General features: G+C 37.4%; 3 protein-coding genes across 4 annotated transcripts; all 3 read left to right on the forward strand.

The window, feature by feature from the left end:
• The first annotated feature begins 227 nt into the window (after positions 1-227).
• Positions 228-14131, forward strand: LOC134650462 (histidine-rich protein PFHRP-II-like). The gene is made up of 8 exons (XM_063505418.1): positions 228-332; positions 785-1021; positions 1493-1659; positions 2436-2580; positions 7039-7083; positions 9001-9342; positions 11046-11212; positions 14035-14131. Exons 1-8 carry the CDS (start codon positions 321-323, stop codon positions 14090-14092), a joined length of 1173 nt encoding a protein of 390 aa, XP_063361488.1. The 5' UTR covers positions 228-320; the 3' UTR covers positions 14093-14131.
• Positions 14132-18429: 4298 nt separating this feature from the next.
• On the forward strand, positions 18430-21710 carry LOC134650291 (histidine-rich glycoprotein-like). 2 transcript variants are annotated; one of them, XM_063505252.1, is made up of 4 exons: positions 18432-18710; positions 19243-19482; positions 20391-20557; positions 21586-21710. In XM_063505252.1, the coding sequence occupies exons 1-4, from the start codon at positions 18699-18701 to the stop codon at positions 21650-21652; spliced, it is 486 nt and encodes a 161-aa protein (XP_063361322.1). In that variant the 5' UTR covers positions 18432-18698; the 3' UTR covers positions 21653-21710. The 2 variants fall into 2 exon arrangements, with proteins under 2 accessions (XP_063361321.1, XP_063361322.1); XM_063505251.1 differs by lacking the exon at positions 21586-21710 and having other exon boundaries at positions 18430-18710; positions 20391-20752.
• A 3242-nt stretch (positions 21711-24952) lies between these two features.
• LOC134650463 (trichohyalin-like) lies at positions 24953-27066 on the forward strand. The gene is made up of 3 exons (XM_063505419.1): positions 24953-25117; positions 25635-25807; positions 26031-27066. Exons 1-3 carry the CDS (start codon positions 24953-24955, stop codon positions 27064-27066), a joined length of 1374 nt encoding a protein of 457 aa, XP_063361489.1.
• Positions 27067-27575: the final 509 nt, after the last annotated feature.

Consider the following 27575-nt stretch of genomic DNA (forward strand, 5'->3'; position numbering starts at 1 on the left):
GCCTCACACGCATTTAAAGATAAAAATCAAAATCAGACACCATCACAAAGGGCCTGATGTGTATAAAATCTGGATCAATCATTGGCATTACTCACGCAACATCTATAATAAGGACTAGTGGCTATAGTGTCGCCGGAGGGCGCAGCGGCGGGAGGGCGGTGAATTATCGAAGGTATGCGCGACCTCGCGGTGTCAAAGTTACGGAACTGAAGTGACCGCCCTCCCCACTCCCTAGGACAACGGCTCCGTTTTGCTTTTCATATAAAAGACATAGTCCGAGCCGATAATAGTATCAGTCACCTGCTCTGATTAAGTGCAAAATGTTCACCAAAGTAAGTCGACAAATATTTTGAATAACAAGTCCTTAGAATATTGAAAAAGAAAGACTATAAAAAGTAAAGTTATTTAGAAAAAAAATTGTAGCTGGAAATCAGATTGAATTATTTTCCCTATCCGAGTATCCGAGTAGTCCACTAAAAAAGTAGAGGACTACATCAGGCTTTGTTCCATTTATCCAATGGGACGTTACTCGATCCAAATTTTTAACTGAACACAGCAGAATGTGTAGGTATTTATCAATAAGCTTTTTCTGAGCTTAAATTAAAGATATGAGCTTAATATACCTGCTTACTGGGTCTCAATTGATTCCCTATCTGAAGAGGTTCCATTTGAACGAGTACGTGTTGAGACGTAGAGAGTAGTAGAGAGTACTTTACGTGTGTGTAACCACGGGCTGCATCTAAATTTCACAATTCCACAGCAGTTAACCTCCTTCTGGTTACAGGTGGTCGCCCTTAGCGCCGTGTTGGCCGCCGCCAACGCTGGTCTGCTGCCGCTGCACCACGGGGCTACCTCCTCGCAGAGCATCATCCGCCACGACGCGCCTGTGCACTACGCCCCGGCTCACTATGCCCCCATCGCCCACCATGCCTCCCTAGTTCACGCCGCTCCCCTCGTCCACCACGCCCCCGTCGTCCATGCTGCCCCCATTGTCCACGCTGCCCCCATCCACGTTGAGCACGTAAGTTTGTAGATAAAGAAGCACATTTTATGAGACCGTATACAGGGGGTTTTACATCATAGGAATATCTTTTTTTAAGTGACGGTAAACGAATAACTTTCGTCCAGTTTCAATCCTAGGACTTAACCCTATAACTTGTTCAAGGCTGTGATTGATATCAGTAAGTTTTATAAATTGCGAGTTAATTTTCTATGCAAACAACTGTTGTAGCATCAAATAAAAAACAATTACCACAAAACTTACAAACTACCACAAAATTGGTTTTGTATGAATTGGACATGTAACTCCTCAGTAACTGCGAGTTTTGACAAACAAGCTTTTACCATCTGATCTGATATTCAGTTATTTCAAAACCCGCATTTTGCTCAATGTTACAACACGCAAAACCAACTGGGTAATAGTAGTGGTATTGTTAACATTATGTGACTTATGTGAGGTAAATGTATTCTAATAGCTTTCATCTAATTCCAGTCCCACCCCAAATACGACTACGCTTACTCCGTGGCCGACCCGCACACTGGCGACCACAAGAGCCAGCACGAGTCCCGCGACGGTGGCGCCGTGCACGGCAGCTACTCCCTGGTCGAGCCTGACGGCTCCGTGCGCAAGGTCGAATACACCGCTGATGACCACCATGGGTAAGAACACCTTATTGATTTTATAAAACTACATAAATATTTTAAATAGATTAAGTGGAATTTTTACTACTTACATACCTACTCATCATGTCATGTCCCGGAAAACGTTTACATTTTCTAATTTACTTTTTATTTTTATTTATTTTCTTTATTTAGGATTACCAACAGATTACATCTTACATGCTATAAATCTATTCAACAATCATGACTGATGCTTCTCTAATTATAGGTAAGCACAACTTATGTAAGTGTCTTGTACCTGTGTACACATGCAGTAAACTTAAACTTATGGTTATATGAGTACCGGTACATTACATTGCCTTTACTAATGCTAGTACTTGACAAACTAGGATGATGTTAAATACTTTAGTCGATGACAATTATTAACTACATATACTTATATAATATAGTTATATGGAGCCTGTGCGGAGAGAGAAGAGAAGAGTCGTAGAATGTATTGGATCCCATACATTTTACGACTCGGTATCTTATGGCATCTGTGAGCCGACATATTTCATAACCTTCCGTTTAAACTGTTCATGTCTATCGTTAAATATGTCAAGTACTTCCTTCCTAAAACACCGCCTGACAATCGAAGAGCAGTGATTAATATTATCCACTGCTTCGAGTCTATTCTTTAACTCTCATGTCTTTATTTTACCACAGCTTTCCAATTTCAATGCGATCATCCACAAGACCTCTCGGCCACCCCTTACTTTAGTTTAGAACCTTATGTCCTTGTATGCCCCTATTGACGGGTTTGTGTTTGTTTCCAGTTTCAACGCGGTCGTCCACAAGACCCCCGGCCACCACCCCGCACCCGTGGTGCATGCCGCCCCCCTGGTCCACGCCGCCCCCGTCGCGCACATCGCCTATGGCGGCTATGGCCCCCTCGCGCATGGCCATCATGGACTCCACTACTAAACGACTTAGCTTTATTCTCGAGATGGATGACTGATGATTGTGATATTTATGTGTGCATAATGATGATGATGATGAGAAATGTGATTTTATACTCAATTGTAAATAAATACTCAGCTGCTGAACAGTATTCTGTTGTCTTAGTGAACCACTGAAGTACCTAACTCTTTAACTAAACCACGACCAAGTACCTACGATTATAATAAGATTTGTGCCTGCCTACCAATGCAATATTACCTACTTATCGTGCATTTGATTCTAGGTATTTAATTTAATTTCAGTATATAGTAAAATCCAAGTTTGTTTTTAAAGCTATTAAATAAATACAATCTATTTGTAGACTAAAAACAGTACTAATTTGATATTGTTTGTCAATTGTTTACACGCTAAGTACAACATTAACAACAAATTAAAAATGAAACACCGGGCTGTTATAATCATTCGTGGCTTTGTTCAGTGTAAAAAAATAGCTTGTCATTATTTCGGCATTCAAGATATTATATACTTATTATAAGCCGGGTGGGAATAATTAAACATTAACCTTGAACGGTGAGCTGAGGTATTAGAATAATTTGTCTAGTTACACGTAGGACGCGAGTTGCGTGCCCCGCTGGCTGTGAAGTTTCGGCGAGATAATTACACACATTATATGGGAACTTGCGAAATAAACGGCTGCTACTACGAATGCTCAACGACCTAGAAAAACCTTTATTACGAACGCAGTTAATTGTCTTTATCTTTTAGTGGGTTTATGAATGAAATTAATACGTAGGAGCATTTCAGTCAAACCAAATCAATCGTTTTCATAAACAGAAGCTGACCTTAACAACAAGGACATTTAACTTGACATATTAAGTATGACTTATACACATTTCCTTTTCCTCTAAGTCCCATACAATAAAGCCAATTTAAATGCAATCACGACTAACGACTACCAATTCGCAAGCTTACACACAAATCACAATATGAGTAGAAGTGGTAATGATACAAATTGCCACGATTGTCTTGAAAGGTACAAGCCGACAAAGGTTAGGTTGCGAAATGGCACCGCGGAGCGTAGTCATTACAGTCCTACCTAAGCTGTAGAAACACCGAATACCTATGTCACATAGACCTGCTCAGTCGAATCTACTGATATTTCTACACTCACATTGGTTATGCTGTAGGAAAACAATGCAAGCTAATGCATATTACTCGTATCTTAACCGCATTGTTATCTTCTGGGAGAGCATAATGTACCTAAATAACTACCTACTTTACAACAGAACCGATTCCTAACCACTGCAAGTAACTTCATGTCTCCTTATCCACTCTTGCCGGGTTGCATCTTAAAATTAGCTTATGGCAAATATTTGTGGTACACCCTGTTTTTAGTTGTTCGAATCCGATTTTCTAATAAACCGAAAGGAAAACTAGATCTTATGCTGTGTAGTATGTGTACTTCTTAATTATGAATCCAGATGCCCGTAACTTCCTCGCTTATTAGGGTGCAGTACCTCAAAGAAAAAAACGGAACCCTTATAGGATCAGTCGTGCGTCTGTCTGTCTGTCCGACCATTCCACCTCCCCCCTCCTTTATCTCCGAAACTAATGGGTCTAAAATACACAAAATAGTTCTTTACCTATAGATGTCAGGAAAACCTATTAGAAATGTGCAGCCCAGCGTGAGTCGGAATTAATGTACGGATCCCTTGGAACGCGAATCCGACTCGTAATTGCCCTTATTTTAAAGTTAGGTACTTCTAGCTTCTATAACCTACTTTTCAATAACTATTTCTTTGCTAATATTGTAGAACATTAAGTATAACTCCTATTCTGAGACGATGACGACTAAAACGATGTTTAAATAGCTTATCATAACAGCATATAATTAAACATTTTCCATACATTATAACATCTTTGTTAGGTACAACTTTTCATCTCAGTTCGTCATGAAAAATGCCCAATTTGTGGGGGAGGAGGCGGCAAAAGTTCTTGCCACTACGTTAACTGGAGTACCATTTGTTTTATTTATCATTTTATTTTAGTTATCAACTTAAGTTGTACATAACAAAACAAGGTTATGGAAAAAAAGAAAAAAAATTCAACAAAAACTCAATTTTAAATCAATAAAACACTATTTTCCGATTTCTTACGCAAACACATCAGCTACATATACATAGGTACGATCAATATACATAAGCTCCCTTAACAAACTCACATAAGCTCTCTTTTAGCAAAACTAAGCCAGATAACCAATCAAAACAACAACACAGCTTTGTTATCGCATCAATCGCATTAGGCGCGCAGCAGAGACCTTGGGCAGAGATCACATCGAGAGTACAGCGTCCGCGCTGACCGCCTGACCGAGCTATTTTCACTTTCCTACCGTACAACGTAAGTGCGAAAGTGAAATTGGATGAGAAAAGCTACTATGGAACGAACGCAGTATATAGTCTGCGTGTAACCACAGCGCATGGGATAACTCGAATCGTGCTTTGAACCTACTGGTACGTATATGTGATAGGTACCACTTTTCCTTTTATTATTTCTATATGCATTGTGATAACGTTTGCAAACGTTTCTGCTTAATACAAAATTAAAATTTAATAATGTAGTCTTAATGTAACAAGTAAGACTTGACTATGTGTTGGTAGTCTGTGTACGCATGTTTATTCTCATATTCTATGAGTTTCCCCGTAGCGTCGCAACGCAATGAATGAATTTATGAATGAGCTAATGTTGATGACTGATGTCTTGTGACAACCGACAACACTAGGTTTATATTTTTCGCTTGGTAGGTGATTTTCGGTCAATAGTGGAAATGCTGTTTACAATCATAAAATGATAACATACTATTTTGGGAGGTCGGATAATTTTGATGAAGGTTAGGTTTGTTATTACACTCTTGTATTCATTCATAATGGTGAGGTAAGTTTTGCGTGACACTACCATATATACCTATTAAATTTCCTTTTAGATTAGTGACACTGCGTGTACCATGTAATGATTACGTCATTAGGTTAAAACTTAGTTTAAGTTATTAGTTTAAATCGTCTCAATGTAGTTTGTTACTAGTAAATCTACCTACATGTTTCATAGTGCAAGTAAATACCTCCAACTTAGTTACGTTACTAGTGTGGGTCAGACAGTCAGACTGCCATATTTAAATGATAGTAATCGCAATTGGTAACCGTCGGCATTTATAGGTCCGAGTATATATTGGTAGAGATAATTAAAATGAATATTTCTTAACTTTAATTTTATTAAGCTTGACGGGCGGACATAACTAGAAACATGAAGTTCACGTGAACGTTGGAGACGAGATTTGAGAATCGTGCAGCGATATTCGTGCCGCGGCCCTTATTGCCTACCATTTTAATGCATTTGTGTCACATTGCTCCGGATTGGTGTTTCATTGGTATTTCTAATACATACAATTTTGATCGGATGATTGTACCTAAATATGTCACATACTATGTCTGACATATTATGTCAGGACAGTACAATACAGAAAACTGACACACTCTTATTTAAAAGAGACGCAGATCGTATTTGTCAGAAAATGGTATGTTGACAACGTTAATATGCACTCGTTCCCATGCATGTACTTAGTAGAAAAATGTCAGACACAAGACCAAAAATTTACATCATACATATATATATTATATGTAAACATTGAATACTCCTAAAAATGTAACACTCTTCTACTGGGTACTTATATAATAAGCTGCAACTATGATACCTAAATAAATCATTTTTAATTTTTTTAATTTTCATTGCACCTAAAAATTAAATCGTTAATTAAAATATTTTTAATGTTAATCGACAGTTTCTTCTCGAAGGAAGTGCCTCATGACGAAAGAGAGTGATGAAATATCAAGGGCAACCTACAGAACAGAAAATACGAGGACTAGGTGTTTATGAGGCAGAGGTTACAAACATTGAATAAGCAAGATTTTTTGCAGCCAGTTATAAATTTCTTGAAAGTTGTCATATATCGTATAAGTGAATAAGGGTGTGTATTAAGGTTCAGTTTGCAAGCCTGATTTTTGCGATTCCTTTATTTCAAAACTATAACAAATTGATAAATACTCGAAAGGAACAACTCGTTCGGAAAAACCGGTCTTTTCGGTGGATATTATAAAAGTAAACGATTTGTGGATATAGGTATTATAAAAGTTAACGAAAGTTCGTTTATTTTTTTGTCCAAAGCAAAGTCGCATAACCTTAACTCATACTAAAAAAGTTTTTGCTGGATAAAATAAATAATCGAATATCTAGTTAGATCTACTTAGGTATTCCACCAACATAATTAATTAGTAAAATAAGTAATAAAACCCCTCAATTGCGTACCCCTGCAAGCAGATGCACTCTACCATAACTCGCGCTCTAGTCACAAGCTGTTAAGTATATGATTGCAAATAGATACCAATATAAAAACCAACATACCCACCCACCGTATCATTATTGTACTGACACCTCAAATCAAGACATCAGCGCTTCAGCACAATGTGTCTGAAAGTAGGTTACAAGTGATATATTATTATGAGCCCCTGATAGTGAAGTGCTACCTATATTTAAGTGTTAAAGTGTCTAGTTTTGTGTTAAGTGGGATTGAATTATTGTGAAGCCAAGTCAATTACAGGTCTACGGCCTCTTCAGCCATAAGACGAGTGATAGTGTATGAAAGATAATTAAGAGATACCTACTTACAACTGAGTTACGAACTCTCAACTACAGCGCGCTGCCAGCAACCCTAGTCAAGGCAGCATAACTGTATCACCCTCACCCCTGGAGGCCCCTAGTGGCAAAGCGCGAAGAGGGATTTTATATACGTCGCGTAAATAGCGGACTTACCTACGTTCGCTTGAATACCATATTTAAAGCTTGGTTAAATATAGAGCTCCCGATACACGTGTTACACGCTGACACGGGTACCCGTGTTCTTAAGCCCGGCGGTACTAAGAACCCGAACTACACGAACCCGCCCGGATCCAGAAACGTTTACACGGGTACCCGTGTACCCGTGTACACGGGTACACGGGTACACGAAAGAACGGATCTTATTTACCCGCGGGTTCAACCGTTCATTTTCGTGTAGCAGAGATTGGTGCTATGAAGAGATACGGTGGAATATAAGAGAGATTAGGAAAGTTCGATTACTTTGCAGTTTAACGTGGTATTGATTGGTAATGTCAATAATAAAGTAGAGTTTGTTTCAATAATTCATATGTTTTGTTTTACTCTAATTAAATTAAAATTAACAATAACTTAGGTACCGTTGAGTTCATTTATATAATTTTCTTCATTGATGTAGTTTTTTGATAATGAAAGTAAATCTATTCTTTATTGTATTGTCATCTATAGTCATGCTCATTATACATCAGCTGTTATAATTTGAGGATGGTAAGTACATATATGACACCCTGTTAGGGCACTCCATATTTGTTAAGTCTAGGTAGGTACATACATGCATTTTATACGTATAGCAATGAAATCTATATTTATAATTTAATATTTAACGACCTAAATGATTATCTAACTAAGACAAAAGTAGATAGTTATGCTTACTGAAACTACCACGAACGGGGTACTAACAAAATGAGATTAAGTATTTTAAATTGCCATATCGTGTGAAAAACAAAATACATGACATAGATAATAAAAAAAGTGCAGAAGTTTCATTCAATAGAACGTGTTGTTTTTACAACGTGCGTTGGTGCTTTTGTTCTTATCTCTTTGTGATAAGCTAGACACATCTGCAAAAAAATACAACAACTAATCTTTCAGGTAGGATTATTCTATTGTTTTGTTGCCGCGCGGCTTTCATTTTTCATTTCATTTTTGGTACAAGATTTTATCGCTGACTGTACTTTTCTTTCCACGGGTATATTCTAAAAACCCCAAACACAATTCGGTTGTTATATCACAGAGTTCATATGGCCTCCTCCTGTCTCCATCATCAGTTCAGCTCCATTAATATTGCATTGTCACCCGACTTACACACGTATGGAAATTTTCAGCTTCATCGGAAGTGGGTCAAATATAACTTGCAAGTCCGAATTTGAAAATCCGATAAAACTGGTAAACAATCGGGGCTGACCCTGAATCTGTGTTTTATTTAAAGCTATACATAACTTTAATCTCCGCTACACGTCAAGAACGGGTTAGACCCGCGTGTATTTAAGATCCGTTTCGCCGTGTACACGGGTACACGGGTACACGGATACACGGATCTTAATTACACGTGTACCCGTCTACACGTGTAGAACGGGTCAGAAAACCGTGTACGTGTAGTACGGAAACGGGTACCGAACACGTGTACACGAAACCCGGACACGACCGCGAGCCCTAGTTAAATATCATATCTATTTAGCTTTCCTCCGAAATGTAACCACTTGTCTTGTAGGAAGTTAACTAAATCCTGTTTCATTTCAGGTTTGGTTGTTTAGTGTGGTAATGGCCGTCTGCCATGCAGGTTACATCGGATTGGATGCGACCTCGTCACAAACTGTTGTTCGCCACGACGAACTCGAGCAACACGGACACATTGGACATGCCGGACATGTCTCACATGCTGGTCATATCGGAGGTGTCGGTGCTCCCATCTATGAGCCGAGCTACGAGAACGAAGCACAATACGAATACCAAGGCGCAGGATACAACCCTGAAGATTACTACCACGGACAGAACGAGGCTTATGGGGAGTACTCCGCTGGCTTTCAACTTCATGGAGCATACCAGCCTCTTGCAACATACGCGTCCGGATACAATAACTACGTAAGTTTTATTACTAATAAGTAGTCTGGCGTACTATTCCTGCATAACCTTTAACAAACAATATCTATCATCCAACTCCCAATATCAAAGTTGAAATCTAACGTGCATCAGTTCTGCGAAAAACATAGTAATTTGGCAATTAAATGTTATCAAAATTACAGGCATAGCAGTTCAACACGTAGCCATTAATTAAATTGTATGAATTGAATGCTTTATCTTTAAAGCAATTACTAATGCAAGTGTCTTAATTTGTCCAAACAGTCAGACAATTTGCGGCTGTTCTCACAATCAGTAGGTACTTGCATGGCGGAAAATTACTAAGTACTTGCCGAAAATAAGCGTATGTTGTTTTGTTACGTGTCCGGATATTAAATATTAATAATCGACCTGACGACCTTGGATTTCAAACAAATCATTCGTTAGCAGCCGAGTAGCAGATATCGTGTAGGATATGGCTAATCTAGCTGCGTTTTAGAAATTACTTATAATGGCTTGCGGTTAACGAAAGGTACGATAATCACGTAACGATAACTAGAGGCGACCGTGAAACGGAACACTCCAATGCTGAATAAAAGGAATTTTATATGTTTTATCGTGTCGCAAGAGATAACAGTGCGTAGCCAGGCTCGCGGGTGGCGTCGGCCAGACCGCTCTTTATTGTTCGCCTTCTCGGTTGGGCATTGACCTAAAAACGAAGTAAGGTCAGGTGGGGTAAAGGAAACATACTTTATTTATCTCGGGGTAAAATAAACCATATGAGAAAAGTCTTTCAACGTAGGTAAATATTTTTAAGTTAATTTTATTTATGAATTAGCTTTATTTTTTTAGTATTGTCATTTACTTAATTTAGTTTTTAATATCTTTAAGTATCTCTAACTGTTTATTTTCGCTACAAGTGTCCACCTTTCTCCATAGTTCCTCTTACCCCACCAGACCTTATTACAATTATAATCTAAGTAGTACGGTTTGTTTGGTACACCAAGAGCGTTGAGCAACTCACTAGCGCCTTACAATGGTGTATGACAAAACAAAACCAAACTAATCATAGCCACCTATTTCGCTGTCTACATAATATAGCACCAACTAACAGCAATCTGCCGTATTCGAACTTCAAGATATTTACAAGAGACGACACGTACGAGATCCATTCTAGATACGTTATAGTTTAGATTTCAACAAGTTCTCTTTTGCAGCGCAATTCGGGCAACCAATGTCACTTTTACGATAGATCGTGTTGCATTTATTAGATGTGAATTAGATCTCTAAGTAATATCTTGTGGAAATCGTTCAAGAGTATCTCCAGAATCGCGGAAATGTCAAATTTGACAGGTTAAATCTTAAACATATCGTTATCGTATCTTGGCGATGTCTAAAAGATATCTAGTAGATGTCTATTTCAAAATCCGAATCTGGCCCAATAGCTAAGTCCGCACTTGTTCTTCTCAGTCAATTTGTCGGATTGCCTTTGTATTTTAGCGGAACGTGTCTAATGTATTTGTTATACTTGAAATATTGACAAAGGCGGATTTGAAGGATGCATTAGCATTTTGTGTGATATTTAGTAGTAGTAGTAGTAGTAGTAGTATACATTAATAGTTAAAATAACGAGCTCAGCAACAACAGGCGATCTTATCGCTAAAGAGCGATCTCTTCTAGACAACCTTCAGGTAGGTTTAGGTTATTGAGATTTTTTAATATTCTAGGCTCCTCCGAAGTACCACTTCACGTACTCCGTGTCGGACCCGCACACAGGCGACCACAAGTCGCAGTTCGAGGCGCGCGACGGCGACGTCGTGAAGGGCATGTACACGCTGGTGGAGCCGGACGGCAACGTGCGCACCGTGCATTACACCGCCGACGATGTCAATGGGTAACTTTGACCACTCCATTTTTTTTTATTGACAATAATAATAACTCCACGACCGACTTCGGCCACGGCGACAGTTGTCAACTCCGTTGCTGTCGCTGGTGCTCGCAAGTGGCTGATGTAGCCGATCTTGTTAGTAAAAGTTCATTGACAAATTGAGACTATAAAGGTGATATCCGGATGGGGACTCCAGTTCCGTTATGTGCGCAGCGCTGCTCGCATTGCAGTTGCAGCTGATTGCAGATGACAATGATGATAATTACTAATTAAAGGGGCTTAAGCCTTATATTACTGTTCTATAAATTTTAAAAGGCCCACCAGCCTAATCAAACACTACCACAACGTATACGTTTAAACCAGGTCGGAATCGTGATTTTATTTAAGTGCATAATAGTGTTTACCTGACGTTACAACTTAGTTTCTTTTATGGTCTGCCTAACCTTATCATAATGACTACAGTTGGCGCTCCTAACACCCTTAGGTAATTGTAATTAGCAGTCTTATCTAGATCTAGGCTTCGTTGCGCATACACATAAATCATGTCACGGAAAACCTAAGGCATTGAGGTAATGGACCTGAATCCGGCCCTTGAGACTACTAAAGCCAGCTTTATGTAATTCTCCGGATTACCCAACGATATTCATCGAGAAAAGTTCTTGAACCACTTTCGTTTTCCCAGTTGGTACCTAATATATAATATTTAGTTTGAAACTTGTAACATACAAATTGTTACGAGTTAATAATTCATAACAATAATCAAAACAAAGTTATTGCTAATAAGGCCTTTGTCAAGAAATCCAGCCAAATGTATTATAAATACAGGCTGTTTATTTTAAGAGGATTGCAGTTTTGTGTTTCACAAGTTTTAAATTAAGAGTCTATATATTTACTGCCGAAACCCCATTATCTAAAATGGCTGGCATAAAAATAAAAGCAAGGTTGGGGGAGATTTTAGGAACATTTCATACAACAAAAGAATAATCCAAATTTAAAAAGGTACAAAATAGTGGTACAAAAATAATTTTAATTAAGTACTCGACCGCGATATGTGTTCCAAAAAAATATAAAAACTCGTAGTTACATTTTCTAATGTAATAAATGAACAACTGCAATTATTTACTGTTAATAAATCACTTACTAGACAATCGATACCGAGACAACAAAGTTTTGAACCCACGACCTTTACAAAGCCCACTTACACAGGCCATTTACAATCCATTGGTCGCACAAATAAAAGAACAGCAAGCGTAACCCAGTTATTGACATGAATCGAGTCATTGATGCCGAATGGCCTTGATACTGGCATCAGTTTGGGCCGAAGAACGCCTGACCGATTCGACTCGCTTTGTTTGCTTTCTTACATAATACAATAATACCCAAATAAAGCAATTCTCCGATTACTTTTCACCTTGTAAATACATTGCATGACGATGTAATTATTGAAACATAAAGTCAATTGATATAACATGTTATTTACAATTTCTGCAATATTATAAGTAAAGCTCGTAAATATTTTCGTTTATTGCTCGTAATTATTGGTCCAGTTAATGTATTATGTACTTATTTAATGTTTTGGAATTAACTCATATCATTTGATTTATGATAACATATTTTGTTAAGTATCTGTTAGGTGTAGCATTAAATTTAAAGTAGATGTACCACTCTGTAAGTTCTTAAGTAAATTTCCGCTAACTACGGACTCTTATTTTAATGGCATTTTCAACAGCCGGTGTTTACGACTAATTTAAAATTTCGACATAATTTTAATTGGATATTTACTTATTTCAACAAGGCCTAAACACATTTCTACTTTGTCATAATTTAGTAATAAGAATATTAACGTTTTCTTTGTTAGTAGTACAGTTTTTCACCGAAATTATCGTCAACAGATACTATCAAATAGGAGTAATGTTTTCGTTTTCTGTGTGAATTCCGTCAAATACCTCCTATTTCTCTTCGACAAGAATCATCATTCCAGTCCAAAATAACTATAATTTAAGCCACAATTTTAAACTGTTATGTTTTAACAGTTCCAAATTGTCACACAATCACAAATTAAGTCTCCTGAAATGTACCAATAAAATACGTCAAAGGTAACTTAAAACAGAGAAGTAGGTACATATAAAATGATTACTCATTGTAGTGCATTATATTTCTCAAGAGATTTATTTACGGAGAGGTAGGTATGGCAAGAATAATTAATTCCAACCCACAATACATTCAAAATTTTCACACAAATACCTTGAAATATGCCAAGAAAAAATGTCAAAGTTAAAAAAATATTTTATATTACTTAAAACTGGGAAATATTTAATTTGTACGTATTGAGAGCTCGCATTAGCGCCATTAGCGGAATGTCTCAATTTACAAACAAGGTACTAACGACGTTAACTTACTCTCGTCACATTGTCACGATTTTTCACATCGAACACATTCTCACACGTATGAAAACAATCTAAATGAGATCAGTTGGGCAACGTTTGAGCTATTTGCATGTTTCTTATCACACTAAATACGTTGAACGTAGATTAAAGTGTGTTACGATTAGATACTATGGGTTATAATTATAAATGTATAGTCGTACCATGAAAGCGCTCATTTTGCCCTGTAGGAGCTGTAGGGTTTTCCTAACAAAAGACCTAAAACAATTCTTAGACACTAATTCGCCGTTTGATTACTATTTATTAACGGATTTATTTGCTTTCGGGTGTATTTTAAGAACCTCCAGGGCAAAGCTAGGCAGTATCACTTTAGAGCAAAATAATATACAAGTCCATTAAATTTTAAAACACGCGGATAAATGTAATTATATATGTTGTTTTCAGATTCAATGCTGTGGTGGAGCGAACCGGCCCGACCGTTCACACGACGACTTATCACTGATCTCTTGTATTTATTTAAATTAGTTGACAAACTCCAAATATAATAGTTAACACATAATTTTCTTGTTTAATAATCATAATTGTGTTTATTTTTATTCATCATTGCGTAATAATTTAGACAGTCAAAAGAAAGAAAATAAATCCCAGCATTACCTACGAATCCGGATATTCATAGTCATAAAGTTGACCGCTGACTACTTACATAGTTAATTGAAATTTATTAACTGGCCGTTAAATTCGGATGGCGACTGCAGCGGCGTAAACGTGACGTTCAGATGTTAACTCAGCTTACTCAGCTGCATTACTGTTGCGGCGTCGTTGTTGCCGCCGCTGTGTCAGTCAATTTCCTTGACAAAATGAGTGATGGAAAGAACGTCACAATCGCGGCAGTAAAGCGGCAACAGAAATCCAATTGACATCCGAACGTTACCCTAAGGGTAACATTCCATTTCTGACCGCCGCTGCACTACTGGTACTGAACGCGTCGCTGTTACTGTCAATTTCCATAGTAAAATGAACAGTAGTGCCTGTCGTTGGAAATGGACTGTCACCTTAAATTAATTTTAGAATGGTTTAATTTTAGAATTGCTGCAGCGTTGACGCTATAGATTACATTGTGTTTCTATCGTAGTAATAATAATATAATAATAATAAATCATTTATTTCAAGTAACTTTGACTCATAGATATTGTTAGTATGTACTTATAGCTATGTTAGTGTTTACACTTATCACTATATATACAGATTTATTGTTAAAGAATATAATTACAAATTGATTAAATAAAATAAAATAAAAATAAAATAAAATAAAAATAAAATAATAAAATAATGTTTCTAGAAGTACAATATCGTTTATACATAATAAGTACTTCTAGAAACATGCATATCATCACAGTGCCTCATATATGGGCAGTCAAACCTCTCGGCTATCAAAAGCAGGATAGGGTTGGGGCTGGCCCGCACCCGGCGCACCAGGGATATGCATCGTTTGCGCATAGTCGTATAAAAGCAAGATTAGCGCATAGATATGCGTGCTTCAGCAAACATCCCTGATGCGCTACAGAAGCGGGGCAGCCCCACCAGGACCCGGAACGCGTTGTTATATTGGACCCGGAGAGCCCCATAGGCCCGCTGCGTGTAGTATGTCCATAAGCTGCACGTATAGAGGGAAGTGCAATATGCTCTAAAGAGAGTTAATTTCACCTCCCTAGCAACGCAATTATACAGTAGGATTGTTGAAGAGATTAGGTAAAAAGTTCAATCTTTCATTCATTTTATTATTCGCCATTCAAATAAAATATACCATCTAAATTCTACTTTTATTGCCTATTAGATGGCAGCGGTCAGATAATTCCAATTTTATGTGTAGAAGTCAAAAACAGCGTAACGCTAAAATGCAATATAGTACCCAGTAAATAGCAACAGCTACACCAATGATGACGCACTCTAGGCACGTGGTGTTGTATGGAGGTTGTCAGTCTTTTGTATTTTACTAGCCTTTGATTAAGACTAATTACTTGGTACATATTTATACGAAATATATCGACCAGCATAACCCGAATATGCAATCAGCAAACGCTGACCGTGGATAGCCGTCTTATTGCATTGCGAGTAAAATATTTGTGTAGGTAATTATTATTGTTTTAACTTTTCTTTTTACTTTTCATTCACGTTCATATATATGCGATAAATATGTGCCTAATCATATTTGATTTACATACTGTTAGTCCCAGAAGACTTAATTATACGGCAAATGATGATGATGGAATTTCCTTTTGCAGAATTGCTCCTTTTGACTCACAGATTGATTTAGGAAGGGGAGCCAATCGAATTTTTGATGCAAAATTTTGACTTCAGGGGGGGTGCCCCCCGAAATTTGTAAAAAATAAAGTTTTGCTATTTGGTCAAGTTTGGTATCATTTTCGTGTAACTCAAGGATGCTAAATTCATTTCTGATATTTAATCTATATGGTTTCATATAAATAATTTGAAAAAAAATGATAAATAAAAATTGGCTTTTTTATTTTTTTCGGAATAAATGCCAAAAATTTTCTTATTTTAATATAAACACTAAAAATAAAAATTTCATGAAATATCCCTACTATTCCTCGTTATAAAAAGTATACACATGGCACATTTATTTCAAAAAAATGTGAAGAAATAAAATAAAATGTAGACCTACTTTCGACCACAAGCTCACCGAATAGTATACAACGATGTATGTTACCAGGGATCGGATACCGGTATTTTTTGTATGGGAACGGAAACGGTATTTTTTCGTTCTTTGCTAATTACTTCATTTCTAATTGGGCAATCTAATAATACGAAGTCGTAACCTAAAACCACAACTGAGTGCTACATTTCGAGTATAAAATAATTCGAAAAATATGGTTGTTTCTATGTTTTTGCAAAAAACCGGTTCCGATCCCTGTATGTTACAGCTATTAGAATTATGGCGTTTGATGATGATGAGATACCCTTTAGCATAATGAGTCCTTAGAAGCCTTAGATCATTTTAGGAAGGAGAGCCACCTTGATTTTTGGTACGGTCGGGATGAAAAGGTTTGGGTGATTTGTCCCATACAATCATAAATTTATGCAAGCACCTGTTTAGGTTTCTGCAATAAGTTTGGTGACATTCTTGAGTAAATCAAAAGGAAGAAATCATTTAGGTGATTAAATCTTCAAAATACAAAATAATGTAAATATTGACTAATATTGACTAATATTTACATTATTTTCCTCCGTATAGCTATGTCCCTTAAAACGGATTAGGTTGTGCATCGAGCATAACCAATGTTAAAGAGTGTAAACAAATATATAGGTAGTAAAATCTTTAAAATACGAAATAATGTAATTATTAGTCCATTTGCCTTTTTTTCTTTTAATTTTCTCGATAATGACACCAAACTTAATGCAGAAACCTAAACAGGTGCTTTCATAACTTTATGATTGTATGGGACAAATCACACCCCACCCTTTCATCCATACCGCACCAAAAACCTAGGTGGCTCTCCTTCCTAAAATGATCTAAGGGTTCTAAAGACTCATTATGCTAAAAAGTATCTCATCATCATCAAACGCCGTAATTATAATAGCTGTAACACACATCGTTGTATAATATTCGGTGAGCTTGTGGTCGAAAGTAGGTCTACATTCTACATTTTCTTCACATTTTTTAGAAATAAATATGCCATGTGTATACTTTTTATAACGAGGAATAGTAGGGCTATTTTATGATTTTTTCTTTTTTTGTATATATATTAAAATAACAAAAATTTTGGCATTTATTCGGAAAATTTTAAAATAGCAAAATTTTTTTTTTTTTTTTTCAAATTATTTATATGAAACAATATAAATTTAATATCAGAAATGAATTTAGCATCCTTGAGTTACACGAAAATGATACCAAACTTGACCAAATAGCAAAACTTTATTTTTTTTAAATTTCGGGGGGCACCCCCCTTGAAGCCAAAATTTTGCATCAAAAATTAGATTGGCTCCCCTTCCTAAATCAATCTGTGAGTCAAAAGGAGCAACTCTGCAAAAGGAAATTCCATCATCATCATTTGCCGTAAATCGCACTTTTTTGTCGTGTGCGCCAGGGACTATGTATGCTGTTAAAAACCTACATGTATTGCAATTAACTGGTTACTAAGTTTAATACAAAACCATCGGCCTTAAATACCTGTGTGGGTTACCAAAGCGGATTTACGCTGTTTAATCGGTCGATATAATCGCAATCCGATACAAGGAACTTCCGAAACCTAATAACACATTACGAGTAAGATATATCGACACTGTCGCGGTTAAATGCATCGTAGCATGCAAGGATCCTCAAAAATAATAATTTGCTTTAAGCCTTGGCAATAAGAACACCTTGTATAGTCCGCATCAACAGTAGCGGATCGGCCTACCTACGCGTCAAAAATATCTACCATTATCTAATAGCTTCTAGAGTTAGACCAAGATAAGTCTGCAGTTATTTTGATTCAGACTTGCACAGTTTGTGCTGTCAAAATCGTTGGTCTAATTCGAGTATCTTTCAAGTAGCGTGGGAAAAGTTGTGTCAGATACATATTATTTTTGTTTTAAGTTATACATTGTATAATTGTATGGAGATGACAGCTGTCACCGTACCCAAGCTGTTTGAAAAAGACTATAACAAAAAGAGACAATGTAGCTCTATAATTATGTCAAGCAATTAGATTCTGGTAAATACTTTTGAACGCTAACGGTATCTAGAGATTTGTGTCCATTTGGAAAAGTATTATCCATGGTGGCAGATATTTTGGTGCGTTGTTTCAGCTGCTACTATTGTAGCTGACTGTACGTTTCGATGTATCTGATGGCGATACAGCCTACAAAGCTGATTTAATTGCGTCCTCGACACATGTGCAATGTGTAGGTATGCATACCTATGCACTACACAAAACCGATATTACGATAGGGCCGTTAGCAAACCCTGTGAAATTGATCAATAGATTTTTTGCTCTAATAATTCCCACAATTAAAGTCTCCTATATAAGCTAATGAACCTACGCATGCCGCGTGCACTATTGTCTTATGTTCATTAGACAAAGCATACAGTATCCGCGTACGCCAAGATGTTGTCTCGCGTAAGTTGCTTAGAAAGTTCAAGTGTTAAGTGACTAGGAAAAGAAAACACATAAACATAATATATGTAGTATAGTACGATTACAGAAGTACGATAAATTGTGCCCGAGATATGGTGTTGAGGTTAGGAAGTGTTTTAATAAGGGTGTATTGTTATTTGTTTTACAAGGGGATGAAGCTGTTGTTTAACTCCTCGGGCAAATATTGATACCCGAAGCAAAAATGTAACCACGAGCATAGTGAGTGGTTCTAAAAGTGGAATCCTGAGCGTTGCAAGGGTTTCAATGTACGAGTTAAACAAACTGCTACCGAGGGAAATAAACTGTTATCTAAACAATATTATGTTTATACACTTACACATTAAAAAATAATAGCAATACGAGTATATTATTATATATATATACAAACGTCCATACATACATTTATAAATAAATATATTATGTACCCAAGCGTGTATAAGTACTCGTAACATGCGGATAATTTATCTTTATTTTAAAAGTAATTAATGCTATGACTCAAAAATGTTTGTTCCAGGTACTAACCGCTTGCGTTCTGGTGTCGGCTTGCCAAGCCATCTTCCCGTTCCACCACCACCACCACCACCACCCGGCCATCTCCCACCAGGAGCTGCAGAAGCACGACGGACCCCACCACCCCGTCCACATCCCCATACACCACCATATTCCCATCCACCATCACGTGCCGCTGCTGCACCACCACGTGCCCCATGTGCCCCATGTGCCCATTCACCACATTCCGCATCATGACCATTATGTAAGTAGCATGAAACTAGAGTGGGAAGATACTATTCTTCGTCTTAAGTGTCATGTAAAGTATGAGGACTATGGGGAGCTCATATGGGATGGGATATGTATTGAATTGTCACTGCCAAGGTTCTTAATTATGAAAAAAACCAGTTTACAAATGATCTTGTAAAACAATTATTATATTTAACCAATATTTTATCAGTCACGATATCTCGTGATCAAATTAAAGCCTTTCAATAAATCATTTTACTAACAATCAATTAGTTCTAATCCAAAATCTGATAAAGATTTATTGGCTCCTTAAATATTCAAAAAGTGTCTTAGTTCGCAATGTTTCCTTTCAACAAACAACTAGCCTAACATAGTTAGCTTAGATTAGGTATATATTAAATTACGATTGCAGTATTATTAATGTTTCGACTTCCCGCTAATTTCAACAAGTTTGCTAACCGATCCAGTCAGTGGTAAGACTAATTATACTAGTCTAGCAATTATTTATTTAAAGCTATTAAAACAGTAACAGAGTGTCATAACACACCTGTAATAGGAAGTTGTGACGTCTCTCTTTCATCTGGTATAAGAGTTAGTGTTTATGTCTAACTTAAGATTTTAAGGAGTAGGTGGTATGCATTTTATTAAATTGGCATTAATTTTTTGGCACGTAATGTAACGTAATATTTGATAAAATATGCACAATCGGTGCCCTTACTACAAGGAATAGTACTCACGTTCCCCAAATAACGCTATACGCCACCTTCTGGCGTATAATTAAAAAAATGAAGGATGAACTTCACTATCCCGAGTTTTTGCGTCGTCCCGCAAACACACGCGTGATAATAATTCGCTTTTAAAACTTTATTTTTTCAAAAAGTTATCTATAAAACATATAATGAAAAACGGTTTATGTCTATTCAGGCGTTCCCCGAGTACAAGTTCGAATATGCCGTGCACGACCACCACACGGGCGACGTGAAGTCGCAGCACGAGCACCGCCACGGTGACCTGGTGAAGGGAGGCTACGAGCTGGTGGAGCCCGACGGCCGTCTCAGGAAGGTCGAGTACAAGGCTGATGACCACACCGGGTACGTACCAGTTAGAATAAGTTTTTGGCAAAAATTTCATTTTTGGTACAAGCTTTTATCGCTGACTGTACTTTTTTTTCCACAGACAACTAATACTCATCGAGACAATTCTAAAAACCCCAAACACAATTAGGTTCCGTTGTTTTATCACAGAGTTCCTATGACTACCTCCTGTCTCCATCCATGATCAGCTCCATGGTACCATAATATTGCATTGTCACCCGACTTACACACGAATGGAACTTTTCAGCTTCATCGGAAACCGGGAAGTGGGCCCAATTTAACTTGCAAGATTTGATTACAGACAGACAGACAACGGGACAGGTGAAAGTAAATAAAAGCTTGTAAAAACAGCTCCAACTCCTACCTGTATTGAGTGGTCTTTACCTCGGGAAATGCTGCTAGTACCTAGTATTTTGTAGACCATGTTAAGTGGGTACCTGCAGGAGACCGGGAAATTAGCTTTGTTTGTTCCTCTTTCGCTTCCTCTTTCGATGCGACGTCTGTTGACTTTGTGCAGGTTACATTCGAACGCAGACGCACCAACGTTACGAACTGCTGCAGGCGTTGCTGCACGAAATGTGAAAAAGTAATTTAATATCAAGACGTTTCCTGCAGCAGTAACGCTGGTGCAGTCTGAATCCGAATGTAACCGTATGCTTTTACTTTAGGCATTGCAGATTAGTTCCCAGAGTAGTATTGACACAGTTACATATTTTAGCCATTTTTAGATTCAATTATAATGTTTTTATTTATGTTGATTCAATTAATCATTCCTGTTCTATTTTTGATATGCCGGGCGAAATCAATCACTATTGTATAATATATTCAGTCTGAAAATACCCTCGGATTTCAACTATTTTCCTTTCATTTAATTAATATTGCTTGCCTAATTATTATCAGGCTCATTATTCAATGCCTATATATATGCCTTATTTATTTACATAAAAACAAATTGCTTTTTAGACCCGGAAAACTACATAATTGATAAACTTGATGATGAATACTTCTAATATTATTTTTTCCAGTTTCAACGCCATCGTCCATCACTCGTCGCCTCATCATCATGTTCATTTGGCCCATCACCATATCTAAACGACGGAGCCAAAACAGGACGCCCCTCAGGAACGACCAATGCACTTATAAGACTGACTCATGTACTCATGTCTATACTCGGTATGATAGCTTTAAGAATAATACATTTAGCGCTAAAATTGTGTTTCAATCAAATCTCCTACTGACCTTATTTTATGAAATTTTTTATAGGTACCTAGATATTATACATGTTTCAAGAAACTCATTGATACGAGCCGGGGTTCAAACTCAGGACTTCAAGTAGTTGGTAGGTTGTGTTTAATACATGTGACAGTTGGGTGTTTGTTACGCAATAGGGCAAATTACATGTCGCTTGCCATGAGAACCTTTCTTATATAGGTATAAGATAAGCTAAGCATGAGAAAGTAAACAAAACAAATACCACGAGTCGCAGCGCAAAGAAAGACACATTTTTCTTTGGGTATTTTTTTTATGTAAAGGACAGGGGCATTTTCTTCCACCTGTAGGATCCGTAAAAGTTTCGTGGTAATAAACGAATTATCCTTTTTTCTTATAACAATTTGATGATGTCGGTGGTTAAAAAGTTGTCCATTATTTACAAGGCAGTCTACCTATATATTTTAGGATTAAAGTAACGAATTCTATACCTAAATGTTACGGTTTATAATTTTCGATTAATGTGATATACCTGCACGGATGTGAGAAAGAAAGACTAAATGTGATGATGAAACTAGAAACTAAATTGTTTAGTAAGTTCATAATTATAATATTTCGTTTCATATCTACTAGGTCGTTCAAAAACGGAATCCTAGGTTATCGTAAAACCATGTCAAATAAAGTTTTAAATAAAATGTTAAGTAGTTTCTTATTTTTCGTCATTGCAAAGTTGCAGTTATTATATAGTCAGAAATCATTAGTGTTATCACCTACTATGCAGATAGTAGCAAGGTGACCTTTTGTCGCTTTAACAAGTCAAATTGGGCCCCTGCGATTTTCCAACAAAAATACTGCCATTTAGAAAGAGCAATGTCTTGACTAAGTAACAGATAGTAAAGTATAATCAACCAGGCGCGTGTTGCGCGTACTACTCCTGTTTCCTCACTAATTCTGAATTTTCATGTTTGGCAATAGGTAAGTAAGTAGGTACCTGTCGTTAAGTTTGTTCAGCAAGTGAGGTTTTTAAGCACCATTTTTATCGTAGTTTGAAAGGTCGAGTTCTGATGATGGATTCCATAGGGAATTGTGGGAAGTCCTCAAATCTTAACAGCATACTTATGGCGTTTTATTTAAATAAACTAAAAATACTTTTAAACCATCAATTTAAGATACATAATACCTACGTCAAAACAGACTTGAAGAACACATCATAGGCAGTTAAAATATTAGGATTCTTCTAAAACTTTACAAAAAGGCACAGACAAGACATCCTCTGGACTGAGCATAGTAACGCTACCCCCTCTGCCACTATATTATTTATTTATTTATTTTTATATGAGCCTAGAGTGTCCCACTGCTGGGCAAAGGCCTCCCTCCTCCCTTTCCACGTATCCCGGTCTTGACCCGTCTCCCACCAGTTCCTGTCAAAGGCGTCAAGGTCATCTCGCCATACGGTAGTTTTACTCCAGCTTCGAGTCAAAGTGTCAGAATCCGCTCACCTCGTCCCCCCGCACCCCCGTATTTTTGGCAGCATCGGTATCATGAAATAATTGCTCTAAACTCCGTCTAGAGGATTCCTAGTCTATGCAAAAAGGCATTCGAACTTAGATACATTATGATGTCAAAATTACCTATGTCATTTTGTTGTCATTCGCCCATGCGTCACGCTCTCAACAATACATTTGCGAACATGTAAAAGCGTAATACACGTCGAATGATAATAAAATGACATCATTATCATATAAAAAGTTACGTTCGAATGAATTAGTTACCGTAAAATGGGGTGAGTAGGGTCAAAACTGAAATTCAAACCTTGATAACATTTTACTTTTACATATGAAAACTGAATGGCTACGCGGGGCTTCTATTTCTGGGCAGTTTGCCCTTCGGGCATCTAAAGCAACCTAACGAACCTATCCTACCTATATATTGGTTTAATGTCACTATCGTCAAAACATTACACAGGAACATCCTTTTCGGAACTTTCTTTCAGGAACTGCCTGATCTTACGATCGGCCGCCGACATATATAATAAGTGTTCCGGACGTTTGTACTTTAGTTTTTATTTTATTTTGGGTAATAGTTCCATTTCATAACTTTGACGATAAAAAGGAAAACCCACCTCACCCCGTAGTGCCTCGTATTTGGGGTGAGAGGGGTTTTCATACAAAGGTGATTTTGGAAGATTGTTGGATCGATTTTTTTTTATTATGCGTATTACTATAGCTCCATTTTAAATTGGAATACGTTATTTTTGTAGCAGTAGCCTTAAAATCCCTTCTCACCCCCCTCTCAAACCTTCTCTCCCCATTCATAACCCACCTCTCCCCGCGAAACCTACTCACCCCGTTTTACGGTACTTAAGTACCTACATGCTTGTACATAGTAGATAATTGTTCTCCAATCGCAGGATGAGCCGAGACATGATGCGGCCACGCCCAAACACTTTTTCTACTAGCTCAAATAACGGATTTCCGACCAATATTGTATACTTCCCGCATAATATCCTTAAACTGGTAACTGCAGAGCTAAAAACAGTAACATAAAGACGCAGCTTCCCTTCAAAGGCGTGTAACAGACGAATTATCAATCATAAGAGCACTCAAAAAATGAGCGAGCAAAGGAAACCGTCAATTTAACATCAATAGCAAAATAGTGTATAAATAGGTAGAGAATCATCATAGTCGTTAACAATTTCGTTTTACTCTTTGAGTAAAACACAATTATGTTTTGGAAGGTAACATCTTAAAATAATTTATAATGATGACATTAACAATTTCTCAACTTTCTCAAGTATAAATTTCAAAAAGTGATAAGCAATTGTGATAATTTCAAACATCGGAATTTTTGGTGCAAAAGTGTGATTTTTATATATGAGTGGAGAAAATTCTTTATTTTATTTTTTCAAAATAATAAAAATTACATTAATTTTGAAACGCATCGGTAAACATAATTATTTAGGTTCTTATAAAATAGATCTATCAGTTGCTTTAGGTTTATTGATCATATCAAAGAATATAAGTGATAAGTTGTCATTACTCTTAATGAGGACATAGAGTAATTGTGAAAACACATTAAACACAAAACACTCATGAAATCCCATAATTTTATAATTAGAACTCAAATGATATAAAGTCACATTTTCGCACAAAAAAACCCAAAGTGTAGGTACCCAGATAGGTAATGTTCTTTGTGCAGGCGCATGGTGTGATTGTGCTGGGCCTTGCGCTGTATGCCCAGGGCCACGCCACCACGGAGATAAACCTGAAGCAGGAGTTTGTACATCACGGACATCACGGTGAGCTCGGTCATATCGGAGCTCAGTCGCCAGAGCATCATGTGGAATACGTAAGTAAGAGTCATGTGCGATACTAACTTTACTTGCCTAGATGGTGGCGTGCTAAAAGCAAGCTGGGGCTTTCATTTTATTCATGCCTTTGTAAGAAAAGTACACTACTGAAAATGAAAGTGACAAAAACATTGCTGCATTTTAATGAAGAAGTATTCCGTTGCCTGGTGAATAATTGAATCTCCAATCTTTCCCTATAAATAAAATTTTCCTATAAATAAATGTATTTAAAGGTTCCGTAATTATTGAATCGACTGTAGGACGAGCCAAGTAACAATATGAAACGCCTAACGAAAGTCAAATAATGTATTCGTGACGTTTCGTCACCTGCAATTCAAAAGTGTGTGCGAAACCCCAGTTATAACTAGCTCGGGGGTTATAACCCAAACCTTCTTGTGAGAGGAAATCTGTGTCCAGCAGCATCACTTCTTTTCTGGAAAATCTTCAGGTCACCGTCATTAAATTAAATAAAAATAGCCTCCTGTGCTCATTTAAAATTACCTTTTCACCTTTCAGGCTTGGGCGTATCCGTCATATGAATTCTCTTACAAGGTGAATGACCCCCACACCCATGACCACAAAGGTCAACATGAGCATAGACATGGGGATGAAGTGAGAGGCGAGTACTGGCTCCTGCAGCCAGATGGCAAGACACGTACTGTCAAGTACCACTCCGACAAGCATAAAGGGTTCGTAAGTGTTAATCACTATTTTGTATTTATCAGTGTCTTAGGCCCGAATCCGGACGGACGCTTAGTCATATACTTACCTAATTAAAATGTCCGTACAACTATTTATTGTTTAAATAATGGCAAAATGAGCAAGTACTCCAGACTCTTTTACATATCTTGTTAACACAGATTTTTTTACTTCATAAATATTTCTACATTTTAATTGTTATGTATTTAACAGATTTCACGCTGACGTCCACTACTCAAAACATCACGAACATCGAGAGGAGCCTCGTATTGAGGAGATTCGTGCAGAAGAACCGCGTGTAGAGGAGCCTCGTATAGAAATTATTAAACCAGTGATAGAAATCGTCGACGAAGAGCCCGAAAGGAAAATAGAGGAAGCTGAACCTGCTGTAGTGGAAAAAGAGCCAGTAGCTGTTGTGGAAGAGCGTGAAGAAGAACGCCCCGAGCCTACGCACCACAAACCACAAAACCCAATACATATAGAGTACTACGTTAATAAAAAACTGCGAAAACATCACGAAGAATATGAGAAACATAAAGAGGCAGTGCATGTTGAACCAGAGGAACACCATGAAGAAGAGCATCGCATAGAAGAAACCGCCGGTGATTCTGGCGAAGAAGCTCCCACTCAAGAGCAAGAGGAGCCTCGTAAACCAGTTCACATCGAAAACTACTCGATGATTCACCATCCTATTCACAATGAACATCATGGCCACGAAAAATCAATCCATCATGAAGGACGTGAGGAAGAACAACGCGGTCGAGAAGAACAACGCGGTCGAGAAGGACAACGCGGTCGAGAAGAACAACGCGGTCGAGAAGAACAACGCGGTCGAGAAGAACAACGTGGTCAAGAAGAACAGGAACAACGTGATCGAGAAGAACAACGCAGTCGAGAGAAACAATACGGTCGCAAAGAATATTATGGTCACAAAGCACACCGAAGCCAGAACGAAGTTAAAAGCTGGGACGAACACCACAGTCATGAAGAACTTGAACATAAGGATCTTCTGCCCATGTTGATGCGTCCATTTAGGGTACCCCATCACGATTTTAAAGAGAATCATAAATATTCAGAAAAGTACAGACCTATACGAATTGAGGAGAGGTCCGACAAAAGATATGAACCACACGTTCAGCTCCAACGCATGCACAAACCTATCATCGTCCCTGAATATGCCCGTCATCCTCGGTACCACCGTGACAGTAAGAAAGTTACACGCAATAGGATCTCAAAGAATGTGAGTTAGGTAATTTTCGTAAGAGGTGCTGCCTTGAAAAATGAATGCTAGTTTGATAAATAAGAGAAATATAACGAATTAGGTATTCAACGTCCAAATGAAGCATACTTATCGCACAATAGGAAATAATTATTGTAAAGCGACAGTAATAATGGTAAATGCAAATAAAGAAATGCTTCCTACAAATGGTCTTTAAAATAATAAACTCCTAGTATACATAATCTTTAACCCTTAGGCCCACTTGCATCATCCCGATAGCCCGGGATTAAGCGGTTAAACCTGGAGTTACCTCAGTCTGACAAAAGTCGTCTCTTCTTCAACCAAAAACCTCACGTTTGACACTGACAGATCACAAAAGATGAGGGATTATGAATTCGTTGATATTCTGAAAGAATTGTATGAACTCTTATTATATATTTTGTATGCCTATCAATCAAGCAAGGAACAAGCTTGTGTTGGATCAAAAAAAATCCGACTAGAAAAGTCACAAATCGAGGAAAACTTTACATACAATTTGT

Source organism: Cydia amplana, chromosome 8 (genome assembly GCF_948474715.1).
Source record: "Cydia amplana chromosome 8, ilCydAmpl1.1, whole genome shotgun sequence".
NCBI classification, from domain to species: domain Eukaryota; kingdom Metazoa; phylum Arthropoda; class Insecta; order Lepidoptera; family Tortricidae; genus Cydia; species Cydia amplana.

What these genes read in the sequence shown, in the direction of transcription:
- LOC134650462 (XM_063505418.1), top strand. An exon ending in TCAGCACAATGTGTCTGAAA is followed by an intron (nt 7,084 to 9,000) that starts GTAGGTTACAAG and finishes GTTTCATTTCAG; the next exon opens with GTTTGGTTGTTTAGTGTGGT. An exon ending in CGTCCGGATACAATAACTAC is followed by an intron (nt 9,343 to 11,045) that starts GTAAGTTTTATT and finishes TTAATATTCTAG; the next exon opens with GCTCCTCCGAAGTACCACTT.
- LOC134650291 (XM_063505251.1), top strand. An exon ending in TTCCGCATCATGACCATTAT is followed by an intron (nt 19,483 to 20,390) that starts GTAAGTAGCATG and finishes ATGTCTATTCAG; the next exon opens with GCGTTCCCCGAGTACAAGTT.
- LOC134650463 (XM_063505419.1), top strand. Translation starts at nt 24,953, where the DNA reads ATGTTCTTTGTGCAGGCGCATGGTGTGATTGTGCTGGGCCTTGCGCTG. An exon ending in CAGAGCATCATGTGGAATAC is followed by an intron (nt 25,118 to 25,634) that starts GTAAGTAAGAGT and finishes TTCACCTTTCAG; the next exon opens with GCTTGGGCGTATCCGTCATA. An exon ending in CACTCCGACAAGCATAAAGG is followed by an intron (nt 25,808 to 26,030) that starts GTTCGTAAGTGT and finishes TGTATTTAACAG; the next exon opens with ATTTCACGCTGACGTCCACT.